We start from the raw sequence: 18,739 nt of genomic DNA, 5'->3' as shown, positions 1-18,739 counted from the left end.
GCGAAATTTTAAGAGGAACTTAGAGGAGACCAAGAAGAGTATTGCGCTGGCTAAAAATATTTCGATAGTGATGGAAATGCGAGGCAAGCTATGAATGATAAAGGCGATAGAAGCAGGTTGTTAGTGATAACAGCATTTTCTTGTGAAATGGTTAGCTTGTAGAATGAAAGACAGTGCAAGTGTTAGCGGCCCTCAGATACGGAACAACCATCACGCCAAGCACCTCAAAAACTCCCCCAAGCTAAGTGTTATGTTACTCAAACTCTTGATTTTGATGATTGAATAACAATTCTTTTTATTTCAGCTAACAAAAAGTGTTAGGAGGGCTTCTAAGGGGAAAAAATGGGTGAAATTCTTGTGGCGGCAGCACCAATAAACCCTTTTTACATGTATTTTAATGTCACACAAATAACATTTTCGCTAATAACTGTGTTTTTCAGGCACCTATTAGACGTTATTGGTGAGAGCCTATTGTAGTCGTTTTAACACTTAACATAATTGCAGTACAGGGAACTAGTTTTTGGTGCTCCCATCAGCCACTTCACTCACCCACCAAGGCATCAGTTTGTGTCTCTGTTCAGTGGAGGAAACATCTTGCTTGTGGGTCTCTTGAACACAGAGTATTTTTACGATTTTACAGTACAATTATTGGTCATTCTGAAATTTATTTAACATATTGACAATATATAGTGCAGTGCAGTGTTGATTTAAAGAAAATAATCTTGATTTACACCTAGTGAACTTAAAATTTTATTGGTGAAATGACGGCATCAAGCACGGGGTGATTTCTCTTCCATCCCCTCTTCCTTCTCTTCTCCCTTCTCCTCCACCCCCACTTCTAATTCCCATCATCATCATCAACCAGGAGCCTTCTACATACACACCTCAAAGTAAGTGTACTTTACTGCATTTTTTTTTACTTTGTATGTAATTTTAGGTGAGCTGGAACCAATTACCCAATATCCCATTGAAACAACGGATTCGGTTAACGAACGACCTTCTAGAACGAATTGTGTTCGTTAACCAAGGGACCACTTTAATGTATATTTGGCTTGTGGAGAAATTTCTCAAAACATTTTGATCCCTGCACCTATTCAAACTTAAAGATAATAAAGCCCTATGCAGATGGGGATACTGTGGCAATTTGCTGTTACTTTGACTGCAACTGTTGTGGGGTAAGTCCAGTAAGAATTAAATTGAACTGTTTATAAAAGCTCATTCTTGACTCCTGTGACATATGCCTGAATCCTAAGTAGCGTCATAAATTTTAAAGAGCATACAGGATAGAGAAAATCATTCAAGAACATATGTAAAAGTAAATACTAACGTGTAAGTGCTAATGACAGAATATTCGAGGTATTACCATAACATTTACCATTAAATAAGAACTGATACAGTATAAGCAGAACTGTGTAAGATTATATATGTATACTGGATAGCATTCCCACTGTCCATAATGATTTAGCAACCAAACAAGCCTCTGCATTTCCACTTCTGATAAGCTAGTTGTTTCGAGATGTTTAAAAGTATGGTGATGTTGTCTCAGGTTAATGCCTTTCTTGTTGTGTTGGGGAGAATTATTCCAAGAAGGCCACCAGCTGAAAAGAAACAAGAAAAATATTAACTCCCAAACGCTTTTCAGTGTAGAAGCAGTATACAGTGGTATCCCTGTTAGCCGCAACAATTGGTGGTTAAAAAGATGTGGATTAAATTATGTGTTTCAGTATTGGTTGTCTCCTTTTCCTTACTGAAGGGCTTCTATACACCTGATGTTGTTCTAAATGACACCACAGTAAAAAGTGGCCACCAAAATAGGGGTACAAAAGCCAATATTGTCATGTCATCCTGTATAGTAGCAAAGCTAGGATAGAAATTAGGGTTTTCTCTAATTGCGGCAACAAAATAGCTGCCATCGCCAACATGGGACGCTTTGGAAATGCCTCCACATCCCAAAATGCACAACTCATCAATATTTTGCACATATTGAACAGGAATTGGGAAACACCAAGAGCACCTTAGTTTTCATCTTTATTTAAGACATCTTTAGGTCACGAGACCCATTAATCCCCCACCTTACCTCCACCAGATGACGCACAGCTCATGGTGACACTTACTGACGGAGAGGGGAAATACATTTTTCATCAACTTATCGGCTTTATTTAATATTTATTTGGTCAACCTTTAAAAACTTATTTATTGAATCATTTAGTAATAAAAACGACATTACATCCATATGGATATCCATATCATCTCCATTACACACCAACATCATCTCCACTACACACCCATATCATCTTCATTACATTTCCACTGAACATTCCACATTATCTTCATTACACATCCACATCATCTTCACTACACACCCAAAATTTTCACTACACATCCACATCATATTCACATCATCTCCATCTCCACTATAGACCCAAACAATCTTCACTACACTTCCACATCATATCCACCTCCTTACGTGTTGACAGTTGTCAGGGAGGGGAGATAACAAAGTGCGTAGTTATCAAGACGTGGGAAGGATGCGCATTAGGTCGCTCTTACGTTATCGCTGACGTCATATGACATATCGGACTGTGATTGGGCCAAGCATCCTTACCTCCCTCTGCCGCTAGATGTGATTGATCTAATGTAACATGACGTGCCCTGTCACCAGAGGGAAGAAGTCGCTGACCTAGCCAGGCCAGTCTCATTGTTCTCAGTCCGCGTATACAGTTCTCTCTTGTGCCTGCTATTCTCCTCCCAATGGCTTCCGCTGGACCCCCACCACCCCCGAGAAACCTTGAACTACCTGGACCAAGCCATGGTTATGTGAAGGAAGTCATCGAGTTGGCGGAGAAAATCAAGAACATCCTTGACAAAGACACAGTTAATCATCGGTATGAAGTGTCTAATAACCTTCTGTCGAAATTTATGAAGCCATATGACCAGATGTATGACGACAACATCAATGTACTGTACTGTATTTCATTGTAGATTTTTTATCTATGTCGGACTTACGACCTGGATTCGGGTCCCTAACCCCGTCGTAAGTGTGTAGTTGTATATATATTGATTTAAGGGCGATTTAGGAGTGTTTGTGACTTTACGCGAAGTCCCAGGAACGTAACTCTCATGCAAGTTGCGAGTCTACTGTATATAAAACTTTTTTCATAAACTGTACAGTAGACTCTCGCCAAATGTGGATTCTAGGCATCTACGGTTTGTACTCTGCATACTATTTTACCACCCACGGCATTGAATTTCGAGTACAGTATCTGCCGATTAGTGTGGGGACTTTATCCCTCCGCAGTCTAATGTACAGTATTTCTCCGTAAATGTGAGGAATGAATAAAAATAATACTAATAAATAGAAGAAAAAATATTGCATTGCCATTTGACAATCGTTTCACTAAGGACTTGGCCCACGATCATGGGCTGACTCCCATAGCTTGGTCTGGTAGGGAGAGGCTGAGATCCCTGACACCACTCCCCCCTCCCACCCACCCCTTCCCCTCCCCCTCCCACGATGCGACACTTAACTCCTGTAGACGTAAGAAATGTTTTTTCTATGTTTTTGACCTTATGATAACCATTTCTTTTATATACTTTTTTACACATTCTGTATAAACATTGTGTGAGCATGTAACAGTAAAAAAAAAATAAATAAATAAAAATAATTTAATGAATAAAATTACATATACAAGTCATATCTCTGTTAGCCGGAACACTTGGTGCAGAGCACTTTCGGGAATGAGAGATTTCCGGGTAACGAGACGACTCTCTCAAAGTCGGAAAAAATTCTCACTCCCGGAATTTTCCGGGCAACAGAAAAATGTTCTTGGAAGTTCCAGAAATTGCCCATTACATCATCTCTTGAACCTGAAAAAATATTGCCCATCCCTGGAATTTTCTGGGTATCGGGAAAATTTCCTCATAATTTTCAGGAAAACGTGCCCTTTGGAAAATTGTTCTGAAAAAATTTCAATTTCAGCTCTTGGAAAGTTCCGGGTTTGAGGGATTCCGGCTAATGGAGATATTACTGATCTACCCGAAAATACAGCTTGGCATGGTAGGGGGAGAGCCAATTTCCACTCCAACTATTGGAGAGTTCTGGGGATCAGGGATTCTGGATAACTATATTCTGATTTTCCTTGTCAATTCTATCCCAAGAAAGTATTGACTTGTATCAGTGATTTGGACCTGAATGAGATCATGAAAATTAAAAGAGAGGTGAATATATTCTAATTACACAGAACAGACATATTAAAGACATTTGTGGGAAATTCAAAGATGTAAGAGCTACCTTTCAGGACAAAGGAGTAAAGGGTGAGAACCCTTACTGAATGCTAATAATCAAAGATTTGCATGAGCCTGACAACTCTGCATTATTGCCTTCATTGTTTTATGGATGTTTTGTTTTCCATCCTTATATAGTTGCTGTCAGGCAAACTTGAAACTTTTTTTACAGCTGGACACCCATTGGACAAGGCAGGCTCTGTCATGGGTCAGTGATGTAGTTGAGGCTACAAACAAAAGTCGAATGAGACCATTTACAACTTTAGCCTTTATGGATCACCTGAAGATAAGCTCTCCAAGTGCTCATCTGAAGCTTCAGCCTTAGTTTAAAGTTTTACCACCCTGAAACTATGTGGGAGGGCTAATCTCCAGGTAATTCACAGAGGCTACATTCACAAAAGGTTTCATTCATGGTCTTGACTACACCACTGCTTGAAGGAGACTTGCTGACTGATCTGTAGGCCATAAAAATGGACTCCCACTTAAACTAATTTGCCATTACATGTTAATGTTTTCATATTACTTACACACTAACAGGGCTGCGACCATAAATATTGGAATAGCACAGTAGACATCCACCAGGTAGCCAAATACAATATTGCCTGCTATTGCTCCTATGCGAGCAGACAGCAAGGTGACTGCCAATGCTGTTGACCTGTCGTAGAAAAAAATAAAAAAATAATTACGCGGTCTACAAAAAAGTTTAATTTAACACAGTGTATGACAGCATAATTTAAAATACACAAATGACATTTTTCCCAGCATACGCTGGTGTACATATGATAGTCACTTATTATAACCACCTAGGGGTTAGCCAGGACATAGTTTTTAGTCGAATAAAAAGAAAAATGCTACTCTTTTCATAGCTGATCCACCTATGAAGCGAGTGGCAAACTGGCTTAGTAAGAAATACATCAGAAAAAAATAAAATGCATTACAGGTATGTCCAAAAAAACACAAAAAAATAATTACAGTATATTTTAAACTAGGAAATGAATTTATATAATTAAATTACAGCTTACCAAAGAAAAAACAAATCTTTCAAGTAGACCAAAAAAAAGGTAGGAGTGTTACATACTGGGTACTTAAAATCCTCATCAAGTTGTGAAACATTTCCATGGAGGAATAAAGAAAAGATGGAGCATTTGACTCAAATTTCCACAGTACTGTACAGTGGTCCCTCGGTTAACGAGCACAATTCGTTCCAGAAGGTTGCTCATTAACCGAAAAATTCGTTAACCGAAACCATTGTTTCAATGGGTTTTGGGTAATTGGTTCCAGCTCACCGAAAATTGCCTAAATTCAACAAAAAAGGTAGTAAAGTACACTTACTTTGAGGTGTGTATGTAGAAGGCTCCTGGATGATGATGCTGATGTGAATTTGAAGTGGGAGGTGCAGGAGGAGAAGGGAGAAGAGAAGGAAGTGGAGGTGGAGGAGAAGCATTTTACTGCTTCTTAGACGGTGAGTCACTTTCCATGAAAATGTCAGGAACCTCTGGACTGACAGATTCTCCACCATGAACATCCTCTCTCCTTCTTGAAGTGGAAGGCTGAGGGTTAGCATCTTGTTCCCTCTGCCTTTTACTGAAGAAAGTGTCAATTTTGGTCTGTGGGGCATCTGTCCTCCTCATCATTAACTCATGTTTAAAGAAGGAGACCATTGTGTCCTCAACATGACACAAAGTTAGTTCAGATTTTTCCACATCTGGGTACCTTGAAGCCAGTTTCCTAAACTTCTCCCAATAGTGAATAACATCTTTCAACTCTGAAGTTGACATATGGTCATCACTTTCCTTTTCCTCTTCACCATTGTCAGCCTCTAACATCTCATCTAGTTGCTGCAAGTCTTCAGGAGTAAGTTCCTGTTCATGAGACATCACAAGCTCTTCCACATCATCCTCCTCCACTTCAAGGACCAATGACTGACCAATGGACACAATCTCCTGGTGCAACTCTGTTTCATCCTCAAATCCCTCAAAATCATGGACTACTGATGGCCACAGTGCTTTCCATGAAGAATTGAGGGATCTAGAGGAGACTTCATGCCATGAGGACACAATCAATTTTACAGCCTCCAGGATGTTAAACTGTGTCTTCCAGAACTGTGCCAGTGTTAGTTCAGGATCAGTGAAAGTTGCCTGATGACACCTCCTGAACATTTTCTTCATGTACAACTTCTTGAAGTTGCTGATCACATTCTGGTCCATTGGCTGTATGATTAATGTAGTGTTGGGAGGCAAAAACAACATTTGACAAAGTCAAATTGAGACTCCAAAGTTCTGTCAAGTTGAGGGTCATGACCAGGAGGAGAAGAGCCTTTAAAGGGAGTTTATTGGTGGTTAGGTAGCTCTTCACAGAAGGGCACACCTCAACAGCCCATTCATTAAAGAGCTGTCTTGTTACCCATGCCTTACGGTTGGATTTCCAATAAACTCCAAGCCGTCCTCTTACAACTTTTTGTTGCTTGAACACCCTGGGGTTCTCAGAGTGGTAGACAAGCATAGGCTTCAGTTGGAAATCCCCTGAAGCATTGGCACCAAGCAATAGAGTGAGACGGTCTTTCATGGGTTTATGCCCATGTAAAGAGGCTTCATCTCTGGTGATGAATGTTCTTTTGGGCATCTTTTTCCAAAACAGCCCAGTTTCGTACACAGTGAACACTTGCTGTAGAAGATAATTTTCTTCATCCATCAGTTCTTCAAACTCCACTAAAAACTATGCTGCCCCTTCCTTATCAGCACTAGCAGCCTCACCATGCCTAACTACACTAAAAATGTCACTTCTTTTCTTAAATTTTTCGAACCAGCCTTTGCTGGCCCGAAAATTTTCAAATTCTGTGCCTGAAGAACCAGGTTGATCTGTCTTTAAATGTTCGTAAATCTCCCTGGCTCTTTCACAAATAAATTCAGTAGAAACTGAATCACCTTTCATCTGTTTTTACCTAATCCAGATGAGAAGTAACCTCTCTGTTTCTGCAATTAGGGATCTACCTTTAAACACTCTGGTAGATTTGTCTCCCACTTTCACTTCTTTAAATTTTTCTTTCTGTGCAAGAATTGTCAACACAGTTGATGTCGACATGCCATATTCTTTGCACAGCGCATTTGTTCTAATGCCTTCTTCATGTTTTTTAATAATTTCCTGCTTAACTTGGATTGAAATCGCTTTTCTTGATCTCTTGGGACCCATGCTGGATTCAAACACAATCTCAACACGTGATATTTTAAGTTTAATTGCTGTAAATAAAGAATATTTTCTTCAAATTGCACTGCGCTATATATTGTCAATATGTAAAATAAATTTCAAAATGACCAATAATTTGCTTGGAAACACAGAAAAAAGCATTTAGTTGAAGAGAGTCTCAAGCAAGATGTTACCTCCACTGAAAAGACACCAAGACTGACGCCTGTTTGGTGTGTTGACAGGCTGTTTGGCATGCATAAAACTAGTTTCCTGTATTTCAATTATGTTCAATAATTATTAAAATGACTAAAAAATTTAATATTAAACTTTTAAAATTATTGAATAGTATAAACTTCTTAATATTTACAAAAATAGTAAGGAATTTAAGCCCTAGAACCGATTACTGTATTGGTGGACAAATACTACAGCTGGTGGACCGCCAAATGCAAGCGAAAACATGTTGAGGGGCCGCTCGTAAGAAACTTGTTAATCGAAGGATTGCTCGTTAACCGAAGTTAAGAATCTTATGGAAGGTAACTCGTTAACAGAAATCTCGTTAACTGAGGGATCACTGTACTGTGTAGGTAAGTGAAAGAAATTAGTAAAAGGTGAGAGACCTCTAACAGAATACCCTCTACTATGGTCAGAGGGCTTGACATGTTTCAGTGGCAGACTACCACGTCCAACAGATCTGTATAATTGTGCTGCATAAAAGTACAGGTACCACTAAAGCATTGTCTCTTTCCCTAACTGTGAAGTTAAATACAGGTCCACTACCAATTTTCAGCTCCCTTAGCCCCAAAGCCTTGCCGGATGATCCATTTTGCCGGACCAATGAGATCAGGTAATAATAATTCAACAATACACCTCTGATCCACTAATTATACACCTCCTGTGTCTCTAAAGCACCATGGACTACTAGAAACTTAAATTAAACAAATATTAAAGGTAAATTAAATGTGAAAAAGCCATAATTTTGAGCAACATTACTGTAAACACTTTGTACTGAAATGTACTACACTAGACAAAAAAATTTATGTCTTGTGCAAACTATGTGATGTTTATACTCAAATTAATCAATATCTTACAAGGATTCCAGCAATGCAATTTATATTCTGCTAAGTACTAGTCAGCTAAATTTTATAAGATAAAAACTTTAAGCCTAAAACTAGCTTCACCCTGGCTAGGAGGGAGGGAGGGAAAGAAGTTAAGTGCCCCCTCATAATTTTGTCCGGACTACAGTAGAGGTGCCGGACCATCAGTTCCCGGAAAATCGGTGGTGTACAAATACCTATTCACAGTTGGGTAAGCTGGGATACCTTGGGCATCAACCAATAATCCTGATGACAGGAGGCAAGCACAGTACAGTGAGTTCTGCTATAATGCGTGTTTTGATAACGCGAATTTGCTCTAACGCGATTTATGAATTAGGAACGATATTTGTATAATGCGAACGCTTGTTTGCTATAACGCGATTTTTGCTGACTATTTCTCCAATTTTGTGGTATTAACTGTGAATATGGTAAAGAAGAATATCCAAGAAGCGTTCTGGTGATAGAATTCCCGGCGATGATCGTAAAAGAAAGGATATAACACTTGAAGAGAAGCTCGATGTTATCAACCTCAAAATCACCCTTCTCCCCCATCAAGTTACATTCATATTTTTTCAAGGTAAAGTGTTACATTTACTGTATGATTTCATTATTAGATATGAATGTAACATTTATTTAGACTGTGCTATCCTTTGTGTTAGGCTAACTACTAAATTTTTTCGATTTCGAGTAATCTGCACCTAACCCTATTTTCTCCATAAGCCCTGTTATTTCTATTACGCGATTTTCTATAACACGATATTTTACAAGAACACAATTATCGCGTTATAGCAGAACTACCTGTATCCACTTAACTGCTACACCCCCTAAGGGTATTTATATCCTAGTTTATAGTACCCAAGTGTTATGTTCGAATATAGCACAAATCTATTTCTTAAAACATACCGTAGATGTGTAGGAAACAATTCCGCACCAAGGCAATCAAGAGCATTGAAGCCCATGGTACTAACAGCCCCAAACACACAGGCGAGAATGAGGTTATCAGTTGCAGTCTTCACAAAATACACACCAAATGCTGCAGCACCAGACAACACCATGCTGAACACTGCAACAAAAAAGAGAACAGAGGTTAAACAATAAGCCATCACACCACATCATTACTTTTCCTTATCTTATTTTCCTACTTTTACTTGGTAATCTCCTTTCACTGCAATACAATATACAATTAAAAAACTGTGAATGAGGGATTGAGACATGGAATTCCATTTTATGCAGCTTGACCAAATGTGAGTCTTTTGTGTCCTACTTCTCAAAAGTTTTAGTAGATATTCTCTACAACTATAGTGTTTCCACGCTAACTTGGCCCATAAGCCACGCCCCTCTTCTATAAAAATAGCTAATTGGTTCAAAGAAAATGTTTGTGTAGCTGTCCATTTATTCATACTAATTATGTTCACAATTGGTAAGCAGACCTGTTATTCTCTAAAATAATGTTAAATATCTGGAATATCAAAATGCAATTGATTTCACGGCATCAGCACTCAGGAAACATTTACACAAGATGCAAGACACCACCAGCCAACAGATTATGGTAGCTAAACTCAGTTTCAAAGACACGGGAAAAGTATATTTAGAAAATGTTCTAGTACGTGAATGACCAGAGATAGTAACATCGGTGATCACGTACTTGAACATTAAAGACTAGCTGCAGGTTAATACCTTTCAGGCATATAACTCAATAAATGTCTGTCTGTCAGGGGTGTGGAGCGATGGTGTTAATGTCTGCGCTGGCTGGGTCGCATGTGCCTAATTGCCCTATTTACAAATGTTTATGGGACTTGATACACTAGAATTTTGGTATTTATAATAAATAAAAGCATACATTATATTATTTTCATTTTGTATGCTCAAAAATAATAAAATCAGTAGCTGCATCAAGTGCCATAAATATTTATGTAGAAGCAAAGTAACTTCTTCAATTACAATCCGTGCAGCTGGCCGCTACGCAGCAAAGTTGCCACATTTTTTCTTTTACTTTACATTGCAGTACTTATATCAATCAAATGATTCAATAAAATAGTGATATAAAAATTAGAAATGTATTACAGTAGATAATGTGTTGTCGAATGGTAGACCCTGCTGCCATATGGCATTGCAAAAATTGTGACCAAGTCCCAGGTTGGTGATCTGACTTTCTGCCTCATTTACACACAATTGAGGGTCTCAATTGTTTCTCTTGCTGCTGACAACACAACATACATATATCGTTTCTCACTGATGATCTTTTTTTTAATTTCTTTATGGTTCCTTATTATTATTATTATTATTGCAGTGTTTTCATTATTATTATTGTTATTATTTTTTTTTTATTTTTTTATTATAAATTTTACTTATCTGAAATATTATTATTATTATTATTATTATTGTTATTGTTATTATGTTTTCGCCCCCTGGGCCCTGATGTGGGTCGGTGACCTGTGTCCGGGTGGGCTAATACCCGTAAAAAAAAAAAAAAAAAAAAGATGATAGTAAAAGGATTAAACAATTGAAATTGATGATAGAAATTATAAGTGCAAAACTACAGTAGAACCTCAAGAAATCGAACTAATTGGGGCAGACCCGTCTGAAAAAAGTGAAAGTCTGAAAAAAGTGAATACAGTCGGCCCTTAACATACGCGGGTTTAGCATACATGGATTTGCAAATACGCGGACTGCCCCGCCGGAGTAATATTCTGTACATTGAAGTAATTGAAGTACATTCAAATCGCGCGCCATTCAACTCGCATGCGGCACCGAACACGGGACACCGCCCGCTCCCGCAACCTCACACACACACGCATAGCTCTCCCTCACTCAGTCAGTCAGTCTCGCTGTAACCACGCTTGTGTTGATATCAGCATTGTAGTTGCAAAAATATTACATTTCCGTGAATGTATTATATCAAGCACAGTATGAATAGAATATCACTAATATAACAGTATTTTAACCGAAAACTATTAAAAAAACGAGTAACATATCTTGAACATTGGAAGGTTAGGTAAAGTCTTTTGTTTTCATGTAGTTTATCCTAATTTACATTGAAATGCATTACGTTTCAGCAAAACTACAATTTATTTATGAGAATATGGAAATGTAATATTTTGCTGAAATGACGTACGTATTACAGTGGAAAGTGACGAAAGCAATGACTTTCGCTTTCTTTTGTTCAAAAGATGTTACCGTAATCGCTTTTCGAATGGTTTTTAGTTAAAAAAAACTGTTGTAGTACAATAATATTCTATCCTAATTCACTTGTGATGCAACGGTTTTTTTAACTGAAAACCATTCGAAAACAATTACGGTAACATCTTTTGAACGGAAGAAAGCGAAAGTCATTGTTTTCGTCATGATTTTATCCCACTTTCCACTGTAATAAGTACGTCATTTTAGCAAAAAAATTACATTTCTGTGAATGTAGTATATCAAGCACAGTATGAATAGAATATCATTGTAATATAACAGTATTTTAACTGAAAACTATTAAAAAAACGAGTAACATCTCTTGAACATCAGAAGGTTAGGTAAAGTCTTTTGTTTTCGTCATGTATTTTATCCTATTTTACATTGAAATACATCACATTTCAGCAAAACTACTATTTATTTCTGAGAATATATTCATTCAGGCACAGTTTAGGTAAAATATACATGTGCTGTAACATTTTTTTAATTGAAAACGATTCGAAAAACACGTACCCTCTAGCCCTGTTCAAGGAGAAGACTGGGAGGAGCTGTTTGGTGCTTAAGACGATGACAAGGAAAATGATTTTGATGGATTTTAATGAAAATATTCAGAAAGACCCTGGCACTGTCAAGGAAAGTGGCTGCTGAAGGCTTCCAGGACATGGCAGAGGACGAGATTAGGGAGCTAATTGAAGAGCACGACACTGAGCTGACCGAGGAGGATCTACAGGAGTTAGTAGACTCAGGCAAGGAAGAGGAAGAGGAAGCGAAAGGGAAAGAGGAAGAGGAAGAGCACCAAGAAATAACATTGGAGAAGTTGGGGGGAGATGACCAGGAATATTGAGGCACTGAAAAACTTGGCCTATAGTATGGACCCCTCCATGGTGCGTGCCCTGAAATTCATGCGAGGGATGGATGACATTTTTGCTCCATACAAAAACATCATGGAAGAAATGAAAAGAAAGAGACGACAACTCCCCATCACCATGTTCATTGATCACCGAAGGAGAGATTTAACACCATCAATTACTGGCGGCAGTGAGGAAGCAACTGAATCCACCGTTGCCCCCACTTCACCACCCGTTATGGAATTGAGTGACGATGAGCCCGATGACCCCCATCCTGTCACCGAGGATAGGTACTGTACAGTAAAGTGAAATTTTTATCTCTTTTTTTTTTAATAGCTTTTCTTGCCATGTTTATTGTTTGTAAAAATGCACAGTACAGTTCAGTACTGTACATAGGAAGTGGAGGTGCAGTTATTCACAAAACATTTGTGTTTGTTGTCGGTAGTAGTGAAGGTGAGGAGGTGGAGGAGGCGGAGGAGGGAGCGGAGGGAGCGAGTTGGGAGGAGTGGTGATAAAATTGTGACGAAAGCAATGACTTTCTCTTTCTTTCGTTCAAAAGATGTTACCGTAATCACTTTTCGAATGGTTTTCAGTTGTGGGATTATAAGGCTAATGATAGGATAGAATATTATTGTAATACAGTACGAGTATAACAGTTTTTTAACTGAAAACCATTCAAAAAGCGATTACGGTAAAATCTTTCGACGAAAGAAAGCAAAGTCATTGATGATTTTATCCCACTTTCCACTGTAATATGTACGTCATTCCAGCAAAAATATTATATTTCCATATTTATTTCTGAGAATACATATTCATTCAGTACAGTTAAGGTAAAATATACTTGATGTAATATTTTAATGAAAATACATCGTCACAGATTGATGTTTCTGTAATGAACAAAAATGTACAGTATCTATAAATAAACTTTAATAAATGAATACGTTTTACATTGTCCTGTGCTACTCGTTTCCATTGTTTACTGGTAGTTAATAGGTAAATATTTTTCAACCTAACGAAACTATTACCCGTTTAGAGGTCGACCCCCAATTTTTTGCCAAATAATTTGGTCTTAAAAACTCGAACTACACACAGGTATATACGTAAATAAGGACATGGGGGGCCAGGGTTTTTTTTTTGGGGGCAGCAAAAATACACGGATTTTTAACATCCACGGGTATCTCTACTACGTAACCCCCGCATATGTTAAAGGCCGACTGTACTGTATATGTGGGGGTGAGATAAAACTGTTTATCTGAACTGTTAAAGAAAATCAGTTGTTGTCATGTTATTACTGCACTTCAACAACTAAGGTCTTTAAGTGTATAACAACAAGGTTATTAAAAGAACATTACATCAACAATAAAAAAATGAAACAGAATTCTTTGGGTACCTAAAGAGTAGCGACGTTGTACCAAAACAACATTAAGCGGGGGCGACGTTATACGAGGACTTACTGTACAAGTGTATTATGTATCTGCATGCACCCTGGTTTATTCATTAATCAGTTGTCTAAGTGTACAAGTAGCCAAATTGAGTCAACATGTCTCACTCAAAGGTAGTACAGTGGGGTATGCTATAATGAATCTAATTTGTTCTAGAACCTTGTTCGTTATAGCATTCGTTCGTTATAGGATTAATCCGTTCCAGGCCCCTAAATACAACCACTTAACACTGAAAAATATAATATAAAATTATAAAAATTGTAAAAAAGTGCATAAATATGCATCTAGACCCCTGAAATAAAGCATATCATTAATACTTTTAATAAAAAAACAATAAATTAGTAAAAAAAAAAATTTTTTTAAATAATGTTCGTTGTAGGAGTTTCGTTCGTTATAGCATTCTCAATTTTATAGGTAAAACCGTTCGTAATAGGAATATTCATAGTAGGATCCGTTTGTTATAGCATACCCCACTGTAAATAATGTTGTTAGGAAGGTATCTTCATATCAAATACTATAGTGTGTTATAGTGACCCTGTTGTAAGACCTTCTAATACAGTACTGCTCATCCTTTTATTTTCAAGTCATATTACAAATTACATACAGTGTTGTATTTTTTCTTTATTACTGAAGATGTAATATTAATCTTGATGAACAATAAACCATTAGAAGCCAATCATATGAGAATATAATACTGAATCAATAAATAAACCTGACAAATGTGGCAACATCCGATCTGCTCCAGCCTTATTACATACTCATGTGTCTTAGTTCTCAGTAGGCCTATAACAAATCTTATTACACCACTGTACAGTATGCATTTAATAAGTGTTGTTCATTTCATAATTTTTTTTTAAACTTCCCTATTTCTTAAAATATATATATTTTTTCTGGTGACCAGACCACCTCAGAGTCCAAAAAATGCGAATTCTGATACACTGAAGTCCGATTTATCAAGGTTTTACAACTGTTAATTAGCCAAGCCAACCTTTATAAAGTAGTCTATTACATTAAAGTGTGTGTGGTTGTGCACTGAACAGCTGACTCACCTGCCGTGTGGCCGTGTGGGTGACAGCAACGTACAAAATGTAAGGTGGTCAAACTCACAAACTCAAGGTCGAATCTTGTAATTACTGTACCGCACTATTAATTCTGAAAATAATCAGTAAACCCTCAAAGATCCAAACTAAAAGGGGGGACCACCTGTCGAAAAAAGTTGATTGTCTGTATCTTCCAGTGAATTTATTAAATGTATAAAAACGATAATAATATACAAGTATAAAAATACTATACTGCCAAATTAGTAAATATAAGCCGAATGAAAGTTTAACACAGTCACCATTTGCATACACTCTCTGCTTCATCATAGCAAAGGAGACCAGCTGGGACGCCGATTCTCTAACAATACTTCCTACCCCCTACACTCTCTGCACTCCTTTCGTTCCCTCACTGAGCCAGCTAACTCGTGTGCAAAGAAATGTATATTCCCTTTACGTGTTTGCCCGGAAAATTATTTCTTTTAACTTTTTCACAATATGTATGTACTGTAGAATGGTGTATGCACGTAACTGAGTAAAAATAAATGAAGAAAGTTTGTACCCTGTATATCTACCCAAAAATATGAGATGTAACACATACCATAACACCTCACAGCTTGGCCCAATAGCCTGGTGGTTACAGTGACGAGTTTAACCTGGCTAAATTGCCATGATTAATCACTATTATATCAGTAAACACTAATAATAACAATAAGTCCAGTGAAATATGGCAGGGAGCGAGGAGAGTTACAACTGCAGACAACGCTCAACTAGCCCTCATTCACTCTCCTTACTCGAACCAGTTTTCCGGGAGTGCGTTCGAAATAGGTATGGGAGAAATATATACATTTTAATCTAATTTGAAAATGGTGAAGGGCACAGTGATAAACAAATTATATAAACCAAGCACTTACCTAAGATAACACAATAAAAAACATTGTATCATTACTAGAGTGAATGAAATAGTATTCCCACAACCAACAATTCACAACTCTGTTTATGTTTCTAGCCTCGGGCACCTGTGACCTGCGCACTGACATCTTATTTACACGAGCCTAAGATGATCTTTGCTTTGCTTTGTTTTGGGAATGCTTCTTAGCCCCCGGAACCCCCAAATTTTGGACAAATCTACAAAAATCCGGATTTACCGGGTCCAAATCTTCGAGGGTTTACTGTATTGATTTTTGAGTTTAGCTACCATATATAGATTTACTTAGTTATATTACTATACATTTTTCACATTGGTTTAACATGTTTCGTTTAATACTATATGTACAGTACTAGAAAGAATATTATCAGAGAACATGACAGAGATTTATCGAGTCAAATCATACACAGTGCAATAATCTAAAATATTATCATAGGAATATATTATGAAGTGGATTAAGATGAATGAATTACTGTATGGGAATAAAATATGAATTATATTTCGATACAAATCAACATTTGGGTACATAGCTGGTTAGGGTTGGCTGAGCAGAGAGGAAAAGAGGGGGGTGCTGTTTAGATCTCACCTTACGTTCGTCAGCCAGCAATCCCATTATAATGACTGCATGCAATTTCATCATAATTCCTATATTATTTTGGTTCATTTGGTGTTGGGTTAATAAAACATTACTGAAAAATAATTAATTTTCCCCCCAAAATCCCACACTCAATCCTAGATGAGCAATTGCGCTGTAGAATATTCACAGTCTCTTGTTTACAGAGCGGTACACAGTTGATCATTCCTGCTTTCTCTAATAATGTTGCCAGAACTCACCATCTCTCAAGCACTGGATTTTTTTGGTATTTTGAGTAACTCAGAACCCTTTTTTGTCAAATTAACAAGGGTACTGTGCAGTACGCCCGGACAATTTGCGAATTTTTATTTTGTGGTCCTCTATGATTTGTGGATGACACCCTGGATGTACCCAACAATGTCTGCAGGTAGTTTTAAAGTTGCCGACATTTTTGTGGCCTGGACAGGGAGACATTTGTTCTGGAGACAGTAATTTCCTTTACCTGTATTGTATATATGTGTGTGTGTGTGTGTGTGTGTAGACACACACACAAAACACATACAAATGTATAATACAGTGGTCCCTCGTTTAACGAACGCAATTCGCTCCAGAAGGTCGTTCGTTAACCGAATCATGTTTCAATGGGATATTGGGTAGTTGGTTCCAGCTCACCAAAAAGTACAGACAAAGTAAAAAAAAAAAAAATGCAGTAAAGTACACTTACTCTGAGGTGTGTATGTAGAAGGCTCCAGGTTGTTGGTGATGATGGGAATTAGAAGTGGGGTGGAGGAGAAGGGAAGGAAGTGGGGATAGAGGAGAAATCACCTTCCAGGGGACACATGCTTGACGCCGTCATTTCACCAATAAAATTTTAAGGTGTAATTGAAGATTATTTTCTTTAAATCAACACTGCACTGTGCTTTATATTATCAATATGTTAAATCAAATTCAGAATGACCAATAATTGTACTGTAAAAATTTAAAAATACTGTGTTCAAGAGACCCACAAGCAAGATGTTTCCTCCACTGAACAGACACAAACATACGCCTTGGTGGGTGAGTGAAGTGGCTGATGGGCGCACCAAAAACTAGTTCTCTGTACTGCAATTATGTTAAATAAGTGTTAAAACGACTAATAATTTTAATATAAAACTTGAAAAAATATTGAATAGCACAACCTTCTTGATATTTACTCCAATGGGAAAGAATGTAAGCCCTAGAACCGATTACTGTATTGGCGGACTAACCTACCAGCTGATGAGCAAGCCAAAACATGATATGTTTTCGTAAGAATTTCGTTAATCGAATAATTGTTCGTTAATCGAATTGAAGATTCTTATGGAAAGTTATTCGTTAACCGAAATTTCGTTAACCGAGGCGTTCGTTAACCGAGGGACCACCGTAATGGGAAAATCCTCTCACAAATAATCAGAAACAAATTTATTAAAAATAAGACAGCGTACCCTCAAGTCTACTCTGTGCTTTATTTATATCAAAGCAAGGAGTAGACTTGACATTTGGTTAGTTGGACTTGACATTTTTAATAAATTTGTTTCTGATTATCTGTGAGAGGATTTTCCCATTATTATTTACAGTCAACCCTCACTTTACGCGGTTAATTCAACCCACAGGGTACCGCGGAAAGTGAGAAACGCGTAAAGTGAACAACATAACATATGGGATTAATTGAAATAGAGACCGGGCCGACCCCCAAACTCCACTTTTTGACGACACACATCTATGTTGTAGTAAAAATATTATCTTAATTTTATGATGGTATGCACACACAATTAATAATTAAGAGAAATATCAATTGGCCCTCACCTGTATCACTTGTATCACTATCCACCACAGAGGCTTGCAGGGCCTCTTTGTCAAACCCCTCAAAGTCCATATAAGTCCATATCCTCACTATAATTATCACTATCACTGACTTGGGCCGGCTGTGGTGGGTGGCGGGTGAAGAACTCGGTAATGTTTTGATGACTGAGTGACCTTGTGCGCACCCTGCTCGCGCCGCTTACACAACATGGCGGATGGTGGGAGAGGGCGGGAGGTTTGGATCCAAAAATGGCGCAGCTCGCCAGCCGCTCTCTGCGTAAAGGGGTACACGCACCGCGGAATGTGAGCATTACGGTTTCGGCAGGGTACCGCGTAAACGTGGAAACGCGG

The 18,739-nt window shown here is 37.8% G+C and overlaps 1 protein-coding gene across 1 annotated transcript in view; it reads right to left on the bottom strand.

Annotated features, from left to right (window-relative positions):
* Window positions 1–910: 910 nt before the first annotated feature.
* LOC121861528 (synaptic vesicle glycoprotein 2B-like) overlaps window positions 911–18,739 on the bottom strand; it is a 32,218-nt gene continuing 14,389 nt past the window's right edge. The window contains exons 7-9 of the mRNA XM_042359361.1: window positions 9,465–9,624; window positions 4,812–4,939; window positions 911–1,598 (exon numbers count right to left, since the gene is read on the bottom strand). Coding sequence (XP_042215295.1) covers window positions 1,543–1,598; window positions 4,812–4,939; window positions 9,465–9,624 — 344 coding nt within the window. The 3' untranslated portion in view covers window positions 911–1,542. The remainder of the gene's footprint in view (window positions 1,599–4,811; window positions 4,940–9,464; window positions 9,625–18,739) is intronic.

Source organism: Homarus americanus, unplaced genomic scaffold (assembly GCF_018991925.1).
Source record: "Homarus americanus isolate GMGI-L3 unplaced genomic scaffold, GMGI_Hamer_2.0 scaffold24260, whole genome shotgun sequence".
Taxonomy (NCBI): Eukaryota; Metazoa; Arthropoda; class Malacostraca; order Decapoda; family Nephropidae; genus Homarus; species Homarus americanus.
This window is presented reverse-complemented; position numbering and strand designations above follow the sequence as displayed.